Below are 25,503 nucleotides of genomic sequence, written 5' to 3' on the forward strand. Positions count from 1 at the left end.
GTCACTTATCTTTGAGCCCCGTTCAGAAGGACAGTTGTGTTACAGATATGTGTTATACTTCATTTAACATTTTATGAGTGTTTGTAAGAGCTTCGTATTTGGCCACACAAATCAGAATGCATATGGTTAGTCCAGTTTCTAGTTGTATAGGTAGGCTTTTTTTAAAAAAAGATTTTATTTATTTATTTTTAGAGAGGGAATGGAGGGAGAAAGAGAGAGAGAGAGAAACATCAATGTGTGGTTGCTGGGGGCCGTGGCCTGCAACCCAGGCATCTGCCCTGACTGGGAATCAAACCTGCGACACTTTGGTTCGCAGCCTGCGCTCAATCCACTGAGCTATGCCAGCCAGGCTTGGTAGGCCATTTTTTTAAAAAAGCAATAATCATAGAGTTTTAAGGTAGTTCTTAGTTTTCAAATAAAGCAAAATATACATAAAATTATTCTTACAAAGATATTAAGGGAATAATAAAAATCTTAAGTGTGTGATTAAATATAAAGATCGGGGAGCTGTCAAAGCCTTCAGCGGGGTGTGCCCATCCAGGTACTGTGATACAGATACAAGGATTTCAACGACTCGCAAGGCCTGAGTGCTGGGAACAGCACTGGATCTGAAGGCAGAGCATGGACCAGGCCCTGGGATCTGCTTTGGGAGCTCTGAAAAACTGCTTCCTGTCCTTGGGCCTCTGTTTTCTCCCATGCAAAAGGGAGGAAATAATACCTGCTTGTTTGTGTGTGAGGATGAAGGGTGAAGTAAGTTTCCTGGAAGTGCAAGTTCTTTCTACAGTGCAGGTTGTTAATGCATTGAAGTTAGTATAAGCTGTATTGGTCATAAGCTTTGACTATTTGATTCCCTTTATGAGCTTGGTCAAGGTACCGACCCTCACCCAGGTCTGCCTTGTGCCCTCATTGTATGTAAGAAAAAATACTTTCTATTTTGCATTGGTTCTTGTGAGGAGCAGCAATTATGTCAAATGCTCGGTACAGTGCCAGGCACATATAGATGCTCTGTGCATGGTAGCTGCCGCTGTCATTTGCTTTAAAATAGTAATGATAGTTAACACACATCCATTTTGTGCATATTAATAGGAAGGAAGCTAACTAAACCCTTTTGGTAGAAGGAGGAAGTTGTTAGTTTTAACAACATGTGGCATTTGTGGAAAGTATTGGTTTCAAATCATTTTCTCTTTTAAGGTAATAGGATTAATTAAAAATCAATGTTGTGAAATTAAGTAAACAATATTGATTTTTCTTGAAACCAAAACATTAATGACTGTAATAAGTAAGGAAGTTCTAAGCTTAGATTTTATTTACACTAATGATCTTTCCTTTCTCCCTAAATGCTGTCATCTACTGTGTTCACTACTTAGACCTAAAAAAAAACAGACAAATAGGATTTGATACCAAGTTATAGAAGTAAAAGTATAAGTCAATGAGAAAAACTTATAAAGTTCATATTCTGCCAATGAGTTCTAAGGTGAATTCATAAGCCTCCAGCTTTCATTTCAATTCTCACTCTTTGCTTTGGTTGACTCTATTAGTTATTCTTGCCCATTATTTTCTTGTGGATGTGGAAATGAATTGTGTGTGCATGAGAAACCATCTTTTTAGTCCATTAACTCATTATGGCCACTGCTGAGCCATGCTGACATCTTTAAGAAAAGTAATAGAAACACTTGTCTGGGAGAATGTTAGGAATCAAAGTTAACTGCTATGAAAGAGCTGTGTATAAGCCTTTTATATTCTACTTTATATAGGTTTGTAGTACCAGCCGAATGCCTTTGTCTCAGCTTTTCAATTTGATCCCTTATCAGTGTCATGGAGTAAAAAATTATTTCTTACCATGTCTTTTGCAATTCCTAATTAACAAATAACAAATAACGAACGTCTTTAATTTCCTTTTAGAATTCATGAACTTGATAATACCTTCAACATCACAGTTCTTTATATTTTGAGAGCTTTCTCTTGGTATCTATAAATAGCATTGTTTTTCTAATATTAGGGTAATTTTTCTGAGCATAAGTGTGGTGAAATACTTGGGCAGTTAACATTGAAAGGACTGCTTCCTTTCTGGGGCAGCCAACTAAAGGGTTTTGGGGTTTTGCAGGCTGTCCTAGACAAACTGTAAAGACTCTTATTGGCCTTTTGCCTGCAAAACTGCAATTATGTTAGGAGAAAAATAAAACGTGTCATTCAACATATTTTCCATAATTGAAGTAATTTCACGATTGGAATTAAAGCACTGAGATTTTTGTTTAAAAAAAAATATTGTCCTGCATAACAATGAAAGGCAAGGTGTGGCCCTGGGACAGTATGCCATGCTCTAAAATTCACAGTTGCCACTGACGCTCTCAGAATGTCAAGTCATGACAATTTTTGAAAAATGTTGTGAAAATGTAGGTGTTTCTACCAGCAAAACTGATTTGGCTTATTACTTACATAAAGTGGATCTAATCTTACAACTCACATAACTCTTGGTATAGCTATCCATGCTATATACAATTTATGAACAGTATAATTAAAAAAAAATTGGTGACTGTGATGTCTACTTTTCAAACTTGGAAAATAAGAATAATCGTACTCTGAAAATGTTGTTAGGTGCTGGTTAAATGTTGTATTTCAGATTTGTAATGCAGTGAGTGGTCACTCAGGCCGGACTCCAGAGCTCAGTCCCACCATCAACGGGCTGCGCCGGCTTCTCTGAGCAAGTTGCTTTATTTCTCTGAACCTCAGTTCCCTCGGCTTATAAAATGGTAGTGAAGTCTTTTTCATAGTATTGCTAGGAAGTAAACAGAAATAAAATAGGTAGCACAGTACCTAGAACGGAATAAAAACTCAGTAAAAGATAACAATTACTGTAGATAGGCAACAACTTCTCTTTGCCAAAAGTAAACCGAGATGTTGTAATGTGAATTCAAGATTATTGTTTAATATGACTGTTGAAATCACTGTTTACTGAGGAAGAAGATTATCTATTGGTCTTCACACTGGTCTTCAGTTTTTAGTGGAGACTTCAGGAAACTGTAAGGTTTGTTAATATTTAGGTTGTAAAGCTGAGGAGTATTTTTTTTTATTGAAATTACCTTCAAACTGGCATCATTCCTATAATTTTCCCCTAAGATATTTACATTGGCAATTCACACATAGAATTTTATTGGAAAAGAAAATCTATTTGATTTACATAATGATAAAATAGTAACAAAAGCCAGTGTTCATCCAGTTCTTGTGTATTGAGGTATGAAAAACCCAAATAAAAAATACATGAAAAGCATTTTCTCACTTTTTTACCTTTCTGTCATTTCCCTTTAGAATACTTGTCATTTTCTGTCAGAAGATTTTGCATAAACTTTGAAGTTTACTGAATTATTATTTTGTGTTTTAAGATGGCAAAATTAGAAATGACATATCTTCTTTAAATTAGTACCAAAGCAAAAGTTCATACATATCAATAAGGTAATGAATAAGCATTTTGGTTGTCCCCCCGCCCCCCCCCCACCATGATATCCCTGCCCTGGTTGTTATTAGAGCTCATAGCAGTGAATGCATTCTCTTAAGAAACCAAGTGAAAACCAGCCTCACAAAATAAAAGACTGCTTTGGGGGATTCCAGCAAATTTGGCAAATTTATAGCGATTCTTAACTGAGTTCATGGTTTCTAAAAATTTAAATTCATAGCCCCATCTCCTTAGGAGAATGAAGAAACATGGACAATGCACGTGAACTCTGAGTCACCAAAGTGGAGCTGTCTCAATTCATGTGTACTCCTGGTTCTGCCTTTGCATCCCTTTGTATTTGTTGGAATGTTTCTCTGTACTGGTCATATCATTTGTGAATATTTTTTATCTATAATTTTTAATACCTAGATCTTTGAAAACCATGCCTTTTACCTTCTACCTTCTTTCTTCAGTGTCCAATATGGTACTCTACAGTCAATTTCTTTAAGGAAAAAGAGTTTAATTAATGAACAAGATGCTGTCAGTGTAGTATAGCAAAAAGAGAAGAAAAGACAGATTAAAGCCCCTTTTCATTTTGCTGTGCTCAATCCCCAGTTGAATGGAATAGTGTTGAGCGGCAGCCAAAACCATGGAATTTGAGATTACTTGTTTCAATATTGAATGAAGGCTCAGCTGAGAGAGATGGGGTTTAGTGCATTTTTTTTTCCTTAGTGGAATTAAGGTGACTTTCCTTTGCACATGTGTCACCTCAATTTATGAGCTAAACAGCTTGGGTGGGTTGGGTAGCTTAATTTTGAAGGTGTATAGAATATGATGTTTTCACAGCAAAAGAGTAGATAATAATCCTCTGAAACTTTAAGAAGCTGAATTTTAACAGTTCACTATATATTTTTTATTCTTGTTTTATTACAGCTGTCCCAATTTCCTCCGTTGTTCGCCCCTGCCCTGCCCAACCCCTCTTTCCACAGTCAGTCCCCACCCTGTTGTCCGTGTCCTTGGGTCCTCTATACTTGTTAGTGGTGCCCAACCTTTTGGCCTCCCCTCGTGATACTGCAAGAAGTGTTGTCTTGGGATACACATTAAATACATTGCAACACGTAATCACAAAATAATCTCATGTTTTAAGTAAATTTATGATTTTGTGTTGGGTTGTATTCATAGCCATCCTGGGCTGCATGTAGCATGTGGGCTGCAGGTTGGACGCCTCTGATACACCCTTCCCCTGTTTTCCTCCCTTAACCTCCTCTCCCCTCCCCTTTGGTCCCTGTCAATTTGTTCCTTGCTTCCATGACTCTGGATCTATTTTCCTTGTTTGTTTGTTTTGTTCATTAGGTTCTGTTATAAGTGATATCATATGGTATTTGTCTTTTACTGCCTGGCTTATTTCACTTAGCATAATACTCTGTAGTTCCATCCATGCTACTGTGAAAGGTTGGAGCTCTTTCTTTCATTCTGGTGTGTAGTATTCCAAATTTTTTTATCCACTCCTCTACTGATGGGCACTTAGTCTGTTTCTAGCACTTGGCTATTATAAATAATGCTGCCATGAACATTGGGGTGCATAGGTTCTTTTGAATTAGTGTTTCAGGATTCTTAAGGTATATTCCCAGTAGTGGAATCGCTGGGTCAAAAGGCATTTCCATTTTTAGTTTTTTGAGGAGATTCCATACTGTTTCCAACAGTGGCTGCAGTAGTCTGTCACTATTTGCAGACAACATAATAGTATACATAGAAAGCCCTATAGGTTCTACCAAAAAACTATTAGACCTAGTAAGTGAATTTGGCAATAGAGGGGATACAAAGTCAGTATTCAGAAATCGAAGGCATTTTTGTACACCAACAATGAAATATCAGAAACAGAAACTGGGAGAAAAATCCCATTTACCATAGTAGCAAGAAAAATAAAGTACCTAGAAATAAACTTAACCAAGGAGGTAGAAAATCTGTACTTGGAAAACTACAGAACACTGAAGAAAGAAATTAAGGAAGACACAAATGGAAGCATATACCATGTTCATAGACTGGAAGAATCAACACCATTAAAATATTCATTATATGTTTATATGCAATTTTATGTGAATACTTAAATGGAATTTAATGTATAACTTTTGCAGATCCTCACTCTCAGGAATTGTGGGCAGAGAGGTTTAAGGAAATTGACAGAAGTCCCTGCTACCACAACTCACTGTCCAGTTGGATTTAATACAGTTCAGGGAGGGAAACCTAAATCACATGATGGGGCACATCATCCCTTAACACAAGTCAGACCAGCGAGATTTGTGAAGTGTGAATTGTTTAATATTACAGGATAAAACACGTTCTTCAGTATATGTATACTGAAGACACACACACACACACACACACACACACACACTACTTGATGGAAAGGTTCTCATTATCTCTTATTGAAGTTTCCAAAGTGATAATGTGCTTTTATTTCTTTAAAAACAAATTAAGTGTATCAACATGATTTGAGAATTATTAGTATTCAACATTTGCTCTTGAAAGCTGCATTTAAAAATATTACTTCTGTAATTTTATGTGTGTTATGCTTCTCATCACTGTTCTGCTCATTCACATGCTGTGTGGGGCACCAGAGGTGGCTTTCAAGTTTTAAAGAAAATTAATCTACATGTGAAGTGGCTAGTAGACTTGTGATTCTGGAACTTGTCATATCAGAGTGCCGTTTTTAGATTTTTACAGCTGTCTCCGGCTTTTGTTTTTGTTATGACCTTGTCATTTAAATCATTACATTCAAATTAATGTATACTAAGAGTTCTTATTTCAGGAACAGCTTTTCTTTGTAAAGCAGAACAGAAAGTGATAACTTACAGTGAATGCTTAATTTATGGAATGACAAACTGGAGACGATAGCTACTCGAGAAATTTTTTGTAGCAACATCGTCATCTGAAACATTTTTCATATATATGAAATACATATGGGTATGTGTGCATGTGTGTATTTTAGGAGGAGAGGTGCTTCACATGATTATCTAGGTAACTATCTTGATAAAATTTTAAGGAATTGGATTTTTCTTTAAAAGTTTCTAAATGTGACAGTATAGAAGAAAAGTTAAGGGGGGAAATCCCTAATATAATTAAATATCATAAGACCATACTTATAAATACAGACATATAATATTTTTGTATAGTTGGTGATAAAGACATGTTGTGATGAATTGAGCATAAAAGTGAACGTAGAGACTTTGAGTTTTCTTTTTTTCCTTTATGCCTCTGCTGTGGCTTTGGAGAAATAATCAGTTACTCAGTTCTTTTAGCTATAAAATGGTGATTGTATACTGAGAAAGGCATTGCAAACGTATTCAAAGTCAACTGCTTATATAATCTACAAGAGGCTGTTCTTAAGGTCCTAATAATTACTTGTAGGAAATATCAGGACAAGGTAATCATAGTCATCATCACCCCAACAATAAATGTTTATTCAGTGCCCGTGATGCACGGGGCACGGAAAGGAGCACGAGACTCCAGCTTCTTGCTCTGAAACAGGGTCAAGACCAACTTCAGGCTCCTCCATGTACTCTGCTCTACTCTTTTTCTAGAAAGACACCCAGTTTTGTTTTGTTTTTTTTTTTAGCTCAGGCCCAGAGGAGAGACTGTGAAATAAACAGTTATAGTTTATTATTCATTTGATAAGTATTAAGTGAAGCCATAAGAAATTGCCATTTATGTAAATCAAAATGAGTAATGTCACAGCAGTTGCATTTGGTCCCATTTAATTAGAGTCACTTGGATGTGCTAGGCACTGTCGTAGGAGCTAAAGGCGCAGTAGTTAACAAAGAGACAACACCTGTCTTCCTGGATATTGCATTCTCTTCGGTGGTCCAGACCGAGCTCTCTTACTCTAGACTCACATCTATCCAATTGCCTTCTCTACATGTCCACCTGGGTGCTGAATAGGTATCCAAACATGTTTAAACCCAGTTCCTGATGAATAAACAATACACTTAGACTTTATCTACTTTGTAGATAGATATCACAGGTGGAAGGATCTCGAATGTATGACCTAGCCCAAGATCTCTTTCTGTTTCTGTGTCAAGGTAATAGAGCCAGTAAACAAGGCAATAATTTCTATAGCACCACATGGTGATTTTCATGTATTGAATTTCAAAATGTACCCAGACATAAAAATGGAGCCTGGTAGACTGCTAAACACAACTATAATGTATTTGCTCTTTCTAATACATTGCAACAAGCTATTCCATATCCTTCACGACACATGGTAAATAGCTGAGACGTGTTATGACTCAGTGAATGAGCTCTGGATAGGGAATCAGCAGAGCTAGATTGCAGTTTCAGATTTGCTGTTAAACTCTGGTACTCAGGTATCCATCAGGAAATGTAATATCCATCAGGAAATGTAATAAGTTAATAAGGGTTGAAAGTAAATGAGTAATTACCAAGTGGTTTAAAAATTCAGTCTTTAGAAGGGTGAGAGTTGTGTGTCAGATATAGGTAATAACAGTGTTCATATTCATAATTTAAGCTATGTGGTTTTGGTTTTGGTTTTGTTTTTCTTAACTAAGGTACTACAGACTTTAACATTTTGGTTTGAACGGAACCAAAACTCTTAGTTTTCAAATGTCTCAAACTGTATCTGAATTAGTCTTTGCTCAGTGAGCAGATTTTCCATTGTTGTTCTTTTAGATCATGTTCACTATGTCATTGATATATTAATTTTTAAATTAAAGTATAAATGATTGTATAAAACTATAAATGATTATATAAAAGATTTGTTAAAGTATCTTCTAACATTTAAAAATATGTGATTTAAAAAAAAGAGGGTGGAATTGAAAAAAGTATTTTTTTGGTTTATCTTATCATTCTTTTCTCTTAGCATGTCCCCTATATGTAGTTAATTCAAAAGAACAGCATGTCAAAATGAATTAAGTTTCTTAATGAGATGGCACAAAGTTGGGAAGCAAACATGCCCTGAAGCTGTACAATAAGTTTCCATAGCTTTCTTCTTACATTGCTGAGAACACAACATTCAATTTAGTTACATTAGGTTACAAGAAAGCAGCCACTTTCTTTTGAGACTTTAATTCTGATGCCTGTGAGTAATGTATCAATAAAAGGGGAGAGGGGGAAGTATTTCTCTTCTGTCATGAATATTTTATTATTTCTCAGATATTTCCCTGGAGTTTGATATGCTTTTTCTTTGTATTAAATAATATTTATATGTTGGTTACGTAGGTAAGTGGTATAATGTTGCAAGAAAAAACCCACTAAAAATAAATCTGAAAATTCACTTAAGTTTTCTGTGCTAGGTATCTTTGAACTATAAGAAAACACTTATACCTGTTGACATTGAACAACCTTTTTAACAAATCAACCTTTCTTATATTTTATATTAGGAAGCATAGCAGTCAGTGTGTTGTAATTTGTAGAGTTCTGTAAGACTTGCTAGATGTTACAGTAAATTAAAATGCCTTTATTTACATATATAGTAATTCACCCCTTATTATGATGCCAGAAAACCTCTTTTTTTCACTTCCTTATATGTCATATTTTAAGCAAGTAGAAAATTATCATTAAGTTCTAATAGCAGAAACTATTTTTAGAAGCAGAAGGCAACAAATCTTCAGTTTGTTTCTGAAACTGTAGAACAGGGGTGTCAAACTCATTTTCAATGGAGGCCACATCAGCCTCACCGTTGCCTTCAAAGGGCCAAATGTAATTTTAGGACTGTATAAATGTAACTACCCCTTACTGGTTAAGCGAGAGCTCGAGAGCTTGGCGCTGCCACTGGGTAGAAACAAGGTGTAGGGCTGGATAAAACAAGGTGGAGGGCCGGATTCGGCACCCAGGCCTTGTGTTTGCCACCTGTGCTGTAGAGGAGAAGTTTGGCTTGTCACCATAAATTAAAAGTTCATTTCAGGCCATTTCCTATTTCCAGGAATGATACCTTTATCTACCATTTTTTTGCGAGCTTTTAAAATCTAATGTAATTTTTTTTCTTTTGGTCATTGCTCTAGAAGATGACATGTAATCTTGTAAGAGAAATATCTCACTATATTGAGGTGACTTTGGGGAAATAATTTAATTCTTTTAGCAGTTCTAATTTTATAATTATGATGGAAATAAAAGTGTGCTAAATACCTTTCATGTGCCTGTGTATAGAGAGTCTGATTCATTTTTGGCATTCATAGAAAAATGTGTTTTAATATGATCTGAGTAACCCCAAGGAGGGTGGTCATGGGTAACCAACTACCCATGAGCAATTTGTTCAAGGTATTCTGATGCTGGAAGATCAGTAATAAAGGTGAGGAGAGGAATACTAGCAGGTGGAATAAAAAAAAAAGGAAAGAAAAGAACTGGACTCAAAATATTATATAAAATTCAGTACTAGGAGAAAAGTATTACACAGGACAAGTATGTGTTTATAAGAGGTATACTTCACCAGGAATATAGGAAAATGCTATTGACATTTATTAATATATATAAATATTTAAATGTTTGTAGTAAAAATATTTAGGTATTTCTTAACATTTGTAGGATTAGGAAATTATATTTCTGTAATCATCCTGATAGTTCTTCAAAATCTTAGACTTATTTATATATGATCTAGCCAGATCTTTAAAATTCTATCAAATATAGATATTTAGTGATAGAAAATACTCACTGGAGAATAAAGTCGCCAAATAAGGCAATCTAGAAAAGCAAAGTATGAAAAAATTGACAAAAATTCCTGTGAAAACAAGTAAATAGGATTAAACTAATCTAGCAGAAGTTAAATAAATTTACATTTCATTTTTACTTCAAAGTGTTTGTACAAATCGATCCTTACATCTGTGAAGAGGGAGTCTTTTCCTTCTCATCAGCAAACTTTGTGCAGTCTTTGATTGCAGGCTTGGATGATGTTTTCGGTTTGCTGCCCTTGTGTGCAGTGAGTGAAAAGACCAATTTATTCACGCTGAGCCACTCTTCTTGGACTAGAGCATTCTACATCAGTCAGCTAGCCCCTGTGATTTCTCTGGTGATATTTGTTTTATGTTGGCTCTTATCCTACCAGTGAGGTAGTGACTAAATTGAATACCTCTTAAGAGTTACTAAATTGTCTTTTAGGCTTTAAGTATGTAATTCAGTAAATGTATTTGAGTGAATGAAGGGTTGTTTGTGGTTTCTGTCTTCAAATTTGGGCAAATTATATTTAGAATCTTAATCAACTTTCACTGCAATGGCAGTGGTTTTTGTCCGTGAGTTATAGTGCTCTTCTGTAAAACAAGTATTCCAGGTGAGATGCTGAAAGTTGTCATGAATGTGTCCTTTTCTTAATATCAGGCACAGGAGCTGAACAGATAGCAGTTAAAATGACCTGCACAACTCCTCCAGCTCATTTCCTGCATGTGGGATCACTGAGGCCTCCATTTAAGTGATGTGTTAAGTCACAGTATGTAGTGATAGAAATTTGTTAAATCTCTTGTCAGTGAAAGTTAACAGAGTAATAAATATAAGATTAGCTTTCAGTCTTCTGGTAGGGATGAGCTAATACAATACAGGACAAAGAAGATTCTTAGGAGTTTGCCCTAGTAAACATTTAGTGAGCAGCTACGATGTGCCAGGTTTGGTGGGATTTACAGACAGGGCTTCTTTTGCCAACTCACCTTGCGAGTTAGGGTTAGACCCTCTGTTACTGCTTTCTATGTAATAATAGCTGTGCTAGATGATGTCTAAAGCCTGTGCGAGCCCTCAACTTAGGAATCTGATAAAGAAGCTAAATTTGCTAAGGCTGCAGTTTGAGTTGCAGTTAAATAAGCGATGGTGTGTTCTGTGTTCTTTCTTTTCCATTTTTCACAATGCATTTTCTTTGATTTTGTTCTCCATTTCCTTATCATGTCTCCAAGTAGAATACTATAGAAGAAGGACTACCCAGTGTACCTGGTAATTTGAAAGCATGCAGATACACTATTTATTTTTATTGTTTAGAAACACTAGTGTTCTTCACTTCAAATATGTAATTTCAAATTTCCCATTTTTCGTGATTCTAAAATTATGGTAAATTAGAAACCATGTAAGTGATATGTGAACAGCTTACTAGACTTAGCATTTCTTTTGAGAGTAGACAATTTTCTCTGGTTTTCACTAGAATCAGATTGGTTTACTTTGACTTTCACATGTCCCTGAAGAAATTGACTGACAGTAGGGAGGCAGCCTGCAGTTGAATGCTTGCCACAGATAACTGACAGTTGCTCATACTTATTTATTTATTCATTTTCTCCATCTATAATATTGTAGCATTTTCTAGAAAGTAGACAACTAGGATTTTAATTCCAGCCTTTACCCTAGAATTACTTATTCCTAAGTACTTGAAATAACTATTCACTTGATTCCTTTTTTAAAATATATTTTATTGACTATGCTATTACAGTTGTCCCATTTTTCCCCTTCAATCCCCTCCACCCTGCACACCCCCTCCCACTTACATTCCTTCCCTTTAATTCATGTCCATGTGTCATACATATAAGTTCTTTGGCTTCCACATTCCCCATACTATTCTTGCCCTCCCCCTGTCTATTTTCTACCTACCATCTATGCTACTTATTTTCTGTACCTTTTTCTCCTCCCTCCCGCTCCCACTCCCCTGTTAATAACCCTCCATGTGGTCTCTATTTCTGTGGTTCTGTTCCTGTTCTAGTTGTTTGCTTAGTTTGTCTTTGTCTTTTTAGGTTCTGTTGTTGATAGCTGTGAGTTTGTGGTCATTTTACTGTTCACAGTTTTGATCTCCTTCTTTTTCTTAGATAAGTCCCTTTAACATTTCCTATAATAAGGGCTTGGTGATGATGAACTCCTTTAACTTGACCTTATCTGAGAAGCACTTTATCTGCCTTTCCATTCTAAATGAAAGCTTTGCTGGATAGAGCAATCTTGGATGTAGGTCCTTGCTTTTTATGACTTGGAATACTTCTTTCCAGCCCCTTCTGGCCTATAAGGTCTCTTTTGAGAAATCAGCTGACAGTCTAATGGGCACTCCTTTGTAGATAACTCTCTCCTTTTGTCTTGCTGCTTTTAAGATTATCTCCTTATCTTTAATCTTGGGTAATGTAATTTTGATGTGCCTTGGTGTTTCCTCCTTGGGTCCAACTTCTTTGGGACTCTCTGAGCTTCCTGGACTTCCTGGAAGTCTATTTCCTCTGCCAGAATGGGGAAGTTCTCCTTTATTTGTTCAAATAAGTTTTCCACTTGTTATTCTTCCTCTTCTCCTTCTGATACCCCTATAATTCAGATGTTGGTACGTTTAAAGATGTCCTGGATGTTCCTAAGCCTCTCCTCATTTTTTTGAATTCTTATGTCTTCCGTTTTTTCTGATTGGATGTTTCCTTCTTCCTTCTGGTCCATTCCATTGATTTGAGTCCCAGTTTCCTTCCCATCACTATTGGTTCCCTGTGCATTTTCCTTTATTTCACTTAGCATAGCCTTCATTTTTTCATCTCTTTTGCAACCGAATTCAACCAATTCTGTGAGCATCCTGATCACCAGTGCTTTGAACTGTGTATCTGATAGGTTGGCTATCTCTTCATCACTTAGTTGTATTTTTTCTGGAACTTTGATCTACTCTTTTTTGGGGCCATTTTTTTTTTTTTTGTCTTGACGCACCTGTTACATAGTGAGGGTTGGAGCCTTAGGTATTCACCAGGGTGGGGCAACCCGCGTCACTGGGTTGTGACGTTGTATGTGGGGAGGGGTCCGAGAGGGAACAATGGTACTTGTTCTGTTCTCTGCTGGATGTCAGTCACTTCCCCCACTTCCCACAAGCAAATTGGGCCCTTCTGGTGCTGATTCGTGGGTGGATGGGTTTGTGCATGTTCTAGGACCCTGTGGGTCTCTCCAATGAACTCTCCTATGAGGCTAGGAGTTTCTCCCGGCACCTCAATCCCCACAGGTACTTTCAGTTGGTGTTTTTGAGGCTCTATTTCCCAGCGCTGGGACCCTGGGTTGCTGGGTCTGTCTTGCTCCCCAGTTTTGCCTGGTTTATCTGCACTCGAATGTGGGACTACCCAGTCCTCCAGCTGCCTTGCACGTCGGGCCCCTCCACAACTTCCACCTTGCTGGGTCCACCAGCTATTGCCTTTCGCACCCGGGGTCCGCCAGCCGCCACTTTGCTGCTAGCCCTCTCTGCCCGGCTGCCCGACTCTGCCCTTCCTAACCTCCATCTTGGCTGGAAGTTCACTTGATTTCTTGAAACCTTAATTTCCTTTTATAAAATAAGGATGTCTTAAAGCCTTACAAATAGTAAAGGGTCTAAGAATCATCATTTTGACACCACTAAAGATCTGTTGAAACGTAAGCTATTAGTATTGAAACATCACTAAATATTACTTTATTTTTATTGTTAATAACAGTATTGCATTTGTACTAAATTCTCCATTAAGAATTTATAAATGATATTCTTTATGTAATAGCTAACCTAATAAGTGCAGTTAAAATAATGTAGCTCACACAGCCCCCAGTCACAGATGACCCTCAGATTTTGTTTTCTGAGACTGTTTGGGTAGAGTCTTGTATAGCAGAACATGAAAAAGAGAAACAACACCTGCTAGCCCACACACCACCTGCATTCCTGAACAGATAGCTCTCCATTTAACTCTGAGGGTTAAGATAGGTTTTTTTTAAGATGGTACTTGTTCTGTTCTCTGCTGGATGTCAGTCACTTCCCCCACTTCCCACAAGCAAATTGGGCCCTTCTGGTGCTGATTCGTGGGTGGATGGGTTTGTGCATGTTCTAGGACCCTGTGGGTCTCTCCAACGAACTCTCCTATGAGGCTGGGAGTTTCTCCCGGCACCTCAATCCCCACAGGTACTTTCAGTTGGTGTTTTTGAGGCTCTATTTCCCATTTCTATTTTTTTTGATACACAGCTGATGTTTCTTTTGATCTGTTGGCTTTACTGAAAGTGTTCTGCTTAATCAATTAACTTATGAAATCACATACGATTATTTTATTCAATACTTTTCCTGTGGGTTTGGCATTTTGCTATTTCCTTCTCATTTTCTAACAAAGTGGTCAATCAAAATTTTAAAATTTTGCTTTGGCTGGTGTAGCTAAGTGGGTTGAGTGCAGGTCTGCTAACCAAACTGTCCCTGATAAAATTCCCAGTCAGGGCACATGCCTGGGTTTCCAGCAGATTCCCAGCACGGAGCACGCAAGAGGCAACCACACATTTTTTCTCTTTTTCTCCTTCTCTTTTCCTCTTTCTAAAAATAAATAAATAAAACCTTTAAAAAAATTTTTTAAATCTTAGCTTCACCCTGCCTCAGGGGAAATTTGAAGGGAAGAATATCTGCTTACTCTAGAACTGAAAGCCTTCTCCATGACTACAAGGAAAGGGATTAGGAAGTGAATATGGAGAACATATGTCCTACTTCTTTTTGGACAAAACTGTAGAGGAGGGAGATACCCTTTTTTCTCTACTCAAGTTCTTCAGCTGGGGCACTGTAAATTAGACTGACGAAAGACAGATTTACAAGAGAAAAACAAACAGATGTGCCTGCTTTATCACTTTTCTTGAGTTCCATTGGTAACACAGTGCTCCTGAAAATAATTTACTGCTGACTTGGCAGAAATATAGGTTGGTGTGTTGCCAGGGCCACCGCTTGGATGTCAGGACTAATTTAGGAGGTCATGGACTGCCACTCACCCACCTTTTGACCAGTGTTGATTTCCTGGCATGTCCTGTCACTGGAAGGAGTGGGATGGAGGAGCCAAGACCGGAAAGTACGTTCACTCAGTTCTGCTGTAAATACTTAAAGATATTCCTTTAAGTTATGGATACGGTCATGTAGACAGTATTTCCTAAAAAATCTCTTCCAGTAACTACACCTTCTCTACAATATTACAAGAGTTTGCCAGTCTGAAAACTAGAGAGGACTGTTTGTGTGATGAATGTGTAGATAGTCTGGAATCATAGTAAGGTCCAAATTTTAGTCATGTACACACAGGTGGGCAGCAAAAAATACTAATTTAGCCTTCCGTCCTTTTGAGAGAGTAGCTTTCCATTGCTTTAGTAGGATAACTGACCAAAAAGGTCTTTCGGTGTTTGCTGGTGAACAAACAGAAATCTCATGTGGATTTAAATTCAGCTCATACCTAGAAGTCTACACAAAGTGATTGATTATAGTTAATGTTTATAACTTACAACACAAACAGAAGTTGTTTATAAAAGATGTTCACTGCAACTTCTAAACAGTCTTGTTTTCACTGGTGAAATTTAATGTTGTTTTGAAAGTTTGTCTTCTTTTTTTGAAAGTTTTCTTTTAGTTGAAATACCTTTTGTTTTCCTGGTTGTCAATTTCTACGGGCAGATAGGTAGTTGTGAAGACTTAAGCTACTGATCATTGAAAATTCCAGCAGTCTTTTTTTTTTTTAATAGGAATTGATAAGCTGATTCTGAAATTTATGTGGAAATGCAAGGACATAGAATAGCCAAAACAGTATTGAAAAAGAACAAATCAGGAGGACTTACATAATCAGAATTTTCAACTTAACTCTGAAGACTTTGTAATGAAGACGGTGTGGTACTGGCAAAAAGATAGATATGTAGATTGGTGGTCTAATACAGTGTCCAAAATAGACCCACACACTCACAGTCAAAGTTGACAAAGGTACTGTTTAGTAAGGAAGGGAAAGTGTCTTCAACAAGTGGTGTTGGAAAAAGTGTTTTTCACATGGGGATGAAGGGTATCAGAATAAGCCATCCCAAAATATGCCACTTTGGCATAGGGATTATTTTGAGCTAAAGGCACAAGTATAAATTTCTCCTTTAAATAAAGGGAATACACATTTATAAAGAGGTGTTTGTATCCTAATTTATCTGGCTACCTCTTTGAGTCTTCTTTGTAAGATGCCTGATGTCTGTATGTGTTTCCACATGTATACATAAATTGTGGGGTTTTTTCTTGTTAGTCTGTCTTTTAGTAGTTTGATTCATGGACCCCAGCAAGTGAACTTAGGAAGGCAGAGGGAGAAAGATCTTGCTTCCCCTACAGGAAATAAAAAAGAACCTGAACTCCAACTTCATACCACACACAAATTAGCTTGAGATGAAACTGGACCCAGACTTAGAAGCTAAAACATTACAACTTCCAGAGGACAACATAGGAGAGTATTTCTGAAACCTGTCTTAGGGAGGACATGAAGAGCAGTACCATAAAAGAGTCGATAAATTGGGAGTAATCAAAAATAAAAACATCTGCTCATTCTATCAGAAGATAATATCAAGAAGATAAATAGGCCACAAACTGAAAATATGTGACATCTAAGCAGACATACCTCACTTTATTGCGCCTCACAGGTGTTGTGCTTATTACAAACTGAAGGCAAGACCCTCCGCTAGCAAAAAGATAACCAGTCACTTTTTTGCAGTGGTCTGGAACCTGACCTGCATACTCCAACAGAGGGCTTCTATCCAGAAAATATGAAGAATTCTTACAGTGGAATGATTAAAATAAGACAATTCATTTCTTTAAATGGGCAAAAGATTTGAAGAGACAGTTTATAAATTAGGCATATCACTAGTCAAGAAAGAAGTATGACAAAGTGCTCAACAATATTAGTCATCAGGGAGCATGTGGAACTCTCATGTATTGCTGGTGGCAGGGGCGGGGGGTACAGCCACTCTGGAAAAACAGTTGATAGCAATTCCACTCCTAGGTATTTATTTAAGAGAAATAGAAATATATGTCCACAAACGTCATCTATATAATGTTCATGGCCACACACAAAAAAAAACCCCTCATAGACAACAGTATGGTGATTACCGGGGGGAAGGGGGTAGGGAGAGGTAGGAGAGGGTAAAGGGGGATAAATGGAAGGAAAATTGACTTGGGGGTAGTGAACACATAATACAATTACAGATGATGTATTATCAAATTGTTCCCCCTGAAGCCTATGTAATTTCATTAACCATTGGCACCCCAATGAAATTAAATAAAAAAATGTTCATGGCAGCTTTATTGATAATAGCCCCAAATTGGAAAAACCCAGGTGTCCATCAGTAGGAGACCAGGGAAACTGTCTGATGTATTCATACACTGAAATACTACTCAGCAGTGAACGAACAAACAAATGCATGTAATGGCTTATAATAAATCAAAAACATAAAAAGACATGAAAGAACTCAGACACAAAACACTTTATGCTGTGTGATTCCATTTATATAAAGTTGTAGAATAACATACTACAGTGACAAAACGCAGCCCAGGAGTAGCTCTGGGAATGGAGAGAGGGGAAGAACACTGACTGAGAAGCGGAACCAGGGAACTCTGCGTTGATGGAAATGTTCTCTTTCTCGGTAGGGATAGGGGTTGCAGGTTACAAAGGTTTTTGCAGTGTTAAATTACACTGTTTGCATTGTTAAGTTACAGTGATTTGTTAAATCCTATCATATGATAGACTTGCGATCTATGTCTTTCACTATATATAAATTATAATATTAAATTTAAAAATTTCACCCCAAAAATGACACAGTATTTTCCCATCTCTCTTATTCTGATTATCTTTCCTACTTTAAGTGTTGGACAGCTTAGTCCCACTATACTGAGCCTTTCAACAAATGCTAGTTCCTTTTTTTCTTCCTATCCCACCCATCTCAAAGTTCTTTCTATCCCATTAGCTTGATATAAATGTGGAGTCAGGCACTCCAGGTGGTAGGTAGTGGCAGTAGTTCATTCATTCATCATGCATTTGCTGACTGCTTGCTTTGTATAGTGAAAATACAGAGGAAGGGGTTCATTATGTTAACAGGCATTTCAGAAGTAGAATGGATGGGATGTGGGAATTCCAGGAGAACTCGGATCAGGTTGGTAGAGAAGAGGCTCAACTGGTTTACTTCTAGTATAATATTTGGAATTGAACCAAGAAATGGGCAAACTGATTATTTTTCTTAGGAAGGGATTAGCCTCATCTTTACAAATATAAACTAGCTGTTCCTACCTAAGAAATTTGTTTCTTGTAAGTTTTGCACCTTAAAAATCTATTTGTATCATAAAAGACCCAAATGGTATCTGTGATCTGAATGTACAATACATCTGCCCATGAATGCTGAATTTTTGTGTGTGTGTGAAAAGGAAAGGAAATGTTTATTTAATGCTGTACAGACTTAAAATAGTGACGTAATGTCTTTATCAAAATCCCAAAGACCCTTAAAACACCCACAAACACACACAGTCCTTCCTTCCCCCTTTGCCCAGTCTGGGGTACAGTATCTCAGGAAAAGAAATAGAAGTCCATGGCTCAGGCAGCCCTGGTTCTTCCTAATAACCCATCTTGGCTGGTAGGCCTCCCTTGGTTCCCGGCACCATCAGCTGTGTCACCGGGATCTCTGCTAAAGCCAGGTGGTGGTTCCCCCTTCTAAAGCTGCAGGGGTCCCCACTCTGGCAAAACCATGTGGTTCTCCCTCAGTGGCTGCCGAGGTCCTCCTGAATATTTTTTTTTTTTTAGAAAATATCACTTTGTGCTCTTTGATCCTAGCTAGCATGGCTGACACCACTGGTACAATATTGGCTTACTTCGTCTCTTCTTTCTTTTTCCTCCAATCAGTTTGACAAAGGCTACTCTTACAATATCCGTCATAGCTTTGGAAAAGAAGGCAAGAGGACAGACTATACACCTTTTAGTTGCATGAAGATTATTCTGAACAATCCTCCAGGCCAAGGGGATTATCATGGTAAGTGCTTCCACTTGATGTGTTTTGTGAAGTACAGAAACCCATGAGCTCTGCAGGAAACAGTGCAACCGGGTAATGGCGTTTTGCATTACTGACAGGAACTAGTTTCCAGATTAGGTCAGTTATCAGTGTCAAGCCAGAGTCCCATTACTCGTTTGCCAGTTTGTCTTATTGCTGAACTAGGTCAGGTGAGAGAAAGGCACTCAGCCCGTGGCAGTCTGGGCGGGGCCAGACGCTACAGTTCTCGGTGCCCACCGCCCCTCGCTAGCCATTCTCTGTCTGTCTTGTGGTCTGCGAGTGTCCTAGGGACTAACACAAGTTCTTCAAAGCTTTTTGAAACTGAATACTTCAAATGTTACAATAGTAGTAGATTGATCAATTTTCAGAAGACTGCAAGGAAGTGTGTTTTATTCTCATTACTGTCCTCTGATTAACAAACACAGATTAAGTCAGGAATTTCACAAGTCATGATGGTATCAAACATCTATCAATTTGCCTGAGTTGTATGTTAAAAAAATGTATATTTTATATATATAATATATAAACATATAAATATATATTGTTTATATATAAATATAAACAATATAAATATATATTGTTTATATATATTTATATGTTTATAAACAATATATAAACAACATATAAATATATGTATATGATATATAAATATATGTTGTTTATATATTATATATTATAATTAATATAATTAATACATTATATATAAACATATATACATATATTTTAAATATACATTTTAATATATAAATATATAAAAATATATATTTATATGTATATATCCATGTTAAACTATTTTCTATAGACTTCTGAGTTCAGCAACTCTTTCTTTAAAATAGTTCCCTGGGCATACCTTGAAAATCTCTTCATTTGTCTGGTACGTCAAAAAATGGTTTAATAATCCACATTAATACATTTTCTGGACTGTTGAAGTTCATGATGGTATATGTCAAAGTTTTCTTGTTTTAGCATCTTAAATGAAACTTTTAAAAAAGATTTAGACACATTAGATTATTAAAGATTATATAATCACAAACAGAACTTTAAGAAAGATGCTACATTTGTATAGAGCATTTAAAAATGCTTGGACATTCATATTTAATAGATGAAAAGGTAGCCCATGTTGGTGGTATAAACAGAGAGTGATTCTTATCACTTTTGGTCACTTAACGTACCTTTTAGAAATGTATATCCTTGGGCCTGCCCTCAGACATACAAACTCAGATGTATTTACGAGTTCCCTGGATGATCTTTATGTTTCCTGAACTTTGAAAACTCCTGGCCAGACACTGTCTAGTTGAGAAAGCCTCTAGCGTTTCTTAGCAGCCCCAACAGGCAAGTAACTTAGATTCAGTTTAGCCAAGTGAAACTCCTCCCAGGGATTCTCTTGCCAATTTCTAAGTCCTAGCATTTGTCACTTACTTTGTTGACTTTTATTATTTTAAATGTGGGATTTTATAGTTATTATCCTGAAAAGTTATGTCTTATTTATTCCAGTCTATGCTGTTTGTTTTACTTTGTTTTTAATTTGAACCATCAGAAAATATTAAAACTTAGCAAACACTCAATGATTTCATATTATTTATAGACACATTTATCCATCTATTTGTTAAAATTAAAACTTCATTTTGTACAGCAGTTTTAGGTTCGCAGCAAAACCGAGCAGAATGTAGAGTTCCCAGATGTCTCCTACCTCATATCTGATCAGCGGTCCCCCCTCTCAGAGCCTTAGTGACACGTGTGTGGAGAGGGATGGGTAAAATCGGCTGTTAGGTGTAGCTGTTTTATAGAAATCAATTATGTCCAGTTCGTTGTAGCCCACTGACGTTTAGAGTAATTATTGATGTAACTGGATTAGCATCTCTAGTATTTGTTACTGTTTTCTCTTTGTTGCTCTTATTCTTTGTTTCTGTTTTCATCCTCCATACTTTTCTGCCCTTTGTGGTTTTTATTGAGCATTTTGTATTACTACCTCTTTTCTCCTTTCTTAGCATATCTGTTACAGGTTATGTTACATTTTTTCAATGGCTTTACTTTTCTAAGAATTTTCACTATGCATTTCTATTAATCCAAGTCTCCTTTCAAATCACACTATACCATATCACGGATAGCACAAGTACGTTTTAATACTGAAACATTTCTAATTCCTTTATATCATTCCACCATTCATTTCATTTGCACATAAGCACACATACACATAGGTATGTAAGTAATGTAATCAAATACATTGTTCCTATTATTTCAAACAAACTTATCTGTTAGTCAATTAAGAATAAGAAAAATAAAAATGTTCAGTTTATTTTTCCTATCATTCTTTGATGTTCTTTTCTTTAGATAGTTTTTTCTTTACATAGTTTTGGGCCTATTCCATTTTCTTTCTTTTTGAAGAACTTCCGTTAACATTCCTTGCAGGTCTACTGGCAACAGATTGCCTCTGTTTTTGTTTCTCTGAGAAAGTCTATTTCTCCTCTTTTGACTGATAAGGTAGCAGTACAGAAATCTAGGTTTGTGGGTCCAGGGTACAGAAATCTAGGTTTTCCTTTCAACGCTTTAAATATTTCACTCCACTCTCTTCTTGTTTGCATGCCTTCCATTGATGTTAGATGTTCTCTCTGCTCCTCTATAGCTAAGCTGTTTATTTTCCCTGGCTTCTTTCAATACTTTTTTCTTCAATTTTGATTTTCTAAAGCATGAATATCATTACACCTAGATGTACCTTTTGGCATTTATTGTTCTTGGTGTTTTCTGAGAGTCCTTGAACCTTGGTTTGCTGTCTGACATTAATTTGAAGGAAATTCTGTTATTACTGCTGCTCTTCCTCTCTCCTACTGGTTTTCCCTGTCACATGTTACGCTTTCATAGTTATCCCACAGTTCTTGGATATCCTGTTCTTGCTTGCTTGTCTGTTCTCTTCTCCAGTTTTGGAAGTTTCTACTGACATATCCTCAGATTCAGAGAGTCTTTACTTAGCTGTGTCTACTAATATAAGCACATCAAAGGCATTCTTCATTTCCATGAGTGGTTTTGATCTCCTTTTGATTCTTCTTAGAATATCCCATCTGTGCTTATATTACACATCTGTTCTTGCAGGTTATCTACATTTTTCTTTAGAGCCCTTTGCATCTGATTCTAGTTCTGAGGCTTGGTCAGTCTCTTTAAACTATCTTTTGCCTTTTCATACAACTGTAATTGTTTGTTGAAAGGTAGACATGACATACTGGGTGGCAAGAACTCCAGTAAATAGGCCTTGAATGGAATGGGGGGAGGTGTTCTATAGTTCTGTGATTCGATCTCAGTCTTGTAGTGAGCCTGTGGCCTGGAGTTACGAATTTCACTAGTGATTCTCAGTCATCTTTTACCCCATGAGGTGGGACAGGATGGCTGGAGGTGAGTATTTCCTTTCCCCTAGGTAAGTTAGGCTTTATTAAAACCCCAGTATTTTATGTCCTGGTAAAATTGTGTCTCCTGAGGGCAGGCCTTGTTAAGAGGAAGATGGGGTGTCCAACCCGCAGGCCGCATAGAGCCCAAGATGGCTATGAATGTGGCCTAACCAAAATTGTAGATTTACTTAAAATCTTTTTTGCTCATCAGTTTTCATTAGTGTTTGTGTATTTAATGTGTGGCCCAAGACAACTCTTTCCGGTGTGGCCCAGAGACACCAAAAGGCTGGACACTCTATTTCAAAATGGTTATTTTTCCCCCTCTGCTTCAAGAAAGATGTGGAGGTTTCTCTCTTACTCACTGTGAGGATCTGGAAGAGCTTCTGGAGCTTAAACTTAGAAAACTGGGGTTGTTGGGGGACATGAGTGGGTCTCCTTGGAGTTTTTAACTCTTAGTATTGCCCAGCGATTTGTCCAGGTTAGGTTTTCCTCCACCAGCACCAGTTCCTGCAGAGATTACTGTTCTGGTAAGTTGTGATTCTTTGTATCTGCCCCTCTCTCCAGTTTTGGGGGCAGCAATTTGCCTTGTGACCTCACATCTCCGGTGAGTTGCTGATTTTTCAGTTCAGCTCTTAGCTGGGTGAAGTAGCAACTTCTAACCTCCTTACGTGCTGGACTGGAAACCAGAAGTCTCCATCTTTTTATTTTTGTGTTGCTTGTAAAACTAATTAGTTCCTAGGTTGACATTATTTCATTAAGCAGCACTGCCTAGCAAGGTTGTACCACCAGTTATGAATCTGTGTAGGTATAACTATGTTCTGGGTGACGTTTATCCATCTCTTCCACAAAACACTGCCAAACACTTAGCTGTAGTCAGTGTTGTTTATGAACTCACTTCTCCAGTTATGTTGTTAGTTCAACCCTTTCCAATTTTAAAAATCATTCTCTTTGATGTGGAAGATAGAAATAAAGTGCTGAGTTCTGTTTTCTTCCTTTTATCTGTTAAAAGAACACCAACTTCTCTAAGTAGTAATCCCGTTCTTCTGCTTTCTCCTTATAGTGAACATAGGTTTAAAAGACTTTTGTGTGATCATTAGTACTTTGGCCATCTTTAGTTTGTTCTTGGTATTGCCCTTTCTGACCTTTCATACAGGTATAGCCATTATTTCGAATGTAATTTGGGTAATTCAATTAATCTTCTTGTGTCCTTTAATAATTCAGGGCTGAACCAATAATTCCCCATGCAGCCTCATATCTTTCTCATTGTGATTCTTTACAATTGCATTCTCAGATAGTTTTGAGCATAATAATGATAACTAACACATGTTGAGTGCTTACTATGTGCCAGGTGCTTCTAAGAGCTTTCATTCTCACAAGAGCTCAGTGTTTCCCTCACTTGACAGAAAGTGAAGCTGAGTCAACATGGAAATACAAAATTTGCCTAAGTCTCATAACTTGTAACTGTTAAACTGAGAGTCAAACACAGGCATTATAGCTGGACTATCTGTCTGTCTATCTATCATCTATCTATCTATCTATCATCTATCTATCTATCTATCTATCTCCTGTCTATTTTGATTTAATCTTTATTGTATTTTTTCCATTACCATTTAGTCCCCATATACCCTCCAGTCCCCAGTAGTTACCACACTGTCGTCCATGCCCATAAGTCCTTTTTCATTTTTGTTGAATCCCTCCACTCCCTGACCCACCCCACCTCCCCTCTCCCCTACCCAGAAGTCTTCCTGTTGTCTATCTATGAGTCTGTCCACATTTTCCTTGTCAGTTCAGTTTGCTCATTAGATTCCACATATGAGTGAGATCATATGGTGTTTGTCTTTCTCTGACTGGCTTATTTCACTGAACATAATGTTCTCCAGGTCCATCCATACTGTTGCAAAGGGTAAAATTTTCTCCTTTTTTAAGGCCGAGTAGAATTCCATTGTGTAAACATTCCATAGTTGTTTTATCTACTCATCTACTGATGGGTACTTGGGCAGCTTCCATACCTTGACTATTGTAAATAATGCTGCAATGAACATAAGGGTGATTATATTCTTTCAAATTAGTGTTTTAGGTTCCTTCAGATATATTGCCAGAAGTGGGATCACTGGGTCAAAAGGCTGATCCATTTTTAATTTTTTGAGGTATCTCCACACTGCTTTCCACAGTGGCTGTACCAATCTGCATTCTCATCAGCAGTGCAGAAAAGTTCCCCTTTCTTCACATCCTCAGCAGCACTTGCTGTTTGTTGATTTATCAGTGGTAGCCATTCCGACAGGTGTGAGGTGATAGCTCACTGCGGCTTTAATTTGCATTTCTCTGATGATTAGTGACATTGGGCATCTTTTCATACGTCTGTTGGCCATCTGTATGTTCTTTTCAGATAAGTGTCTATTCAGGTCCTTTGACCATTTTTTAATTGGGTTGTTTGTTTTTTTGGTGATGAGTTTTGTAAGTTCTTTTTAAATTTTGGGTATTAACCCCTTATCAGATGTATCGGTGAATATGACCTCCCATTCCATGGATTGTTTTTTTATTTTGTTGATGATTTCCTTTGCTATGCAAAAACATTTTAGTTTGGTATAGTCCCATTTGTTTATTTTTGCTTTCGTTTCCCTTACCTGGGGAGATATATTCCCCCAAAATATTGCTATGAGCAGTGTCCAAGATTTTGCTGCCTATATTTTCTCCTAGGATTTTTATGGTTTCGGGTTTAACATTTAAGTCTTTGAATTTATTCTTGTGTGTGGTTTAAACATGGGCTACACAGCTTCTCACAATATTTCCTTGTACTATAAATTACTATGGTTTTAATCTGAATAAAGTACATAATATGAATTTTGTGAAATTCATAATTTGTAGGAATCCATTGTGTTATTATCATTAATGTTTTTATTTGTAGTTAAGATTTTTGGCAAACATATTTGTTTGAACTGTAGGCTCTTTTCCATTTTTTTGCCCCAACCAATTTCC

At 37.0% G+C, this 25,503-nt stretch overlaps 1 protein-coding gene across 5 annotated transcripts in view; it reads left to right on the forward strand.

The window, feature by feature from the left end:
- PRIM2 (DNA primase subunit 2) overlaps nucleotides 1–25,503 on the forward strand; it is a 377,158-nt gene that overhangs the window by 309,908 nt on the left and 41,747 nt on the right. For all 5 annotated transcript variants that reach the window (XM_045843197.1, XM_045843198.1, XM_045843199.1 and 2 more), the window contains one exon: nucleotides 19,006–19,132. In XM_045843197.1, the coding sequence (XP_045699153.1) occupies nucleotides 19,006–19,132 (127 nt within the window). The remainder of the gene's footprint in view (nucleotides 1–19,005; nucleotides 19,133–25,503) is intronic.

The sequence above is a fragment of the Phyllostomus hastatus genome, unplaced genomic scaffold (genome assembly GCF_019186645.2).
Source record: "Phyllostomus hastatus isolate PE091 unplaced genomic scaffold, TTU_PhHast_1.1 phas_contig_40, whole genome shotgun sequence".
Lineage (NCBI taxonomy): Eukaryota > Metazoa > Chordata > Mammalia > Chiroptera > Phyllostomidae > Phyllostomus > Phyllostomus hastatus.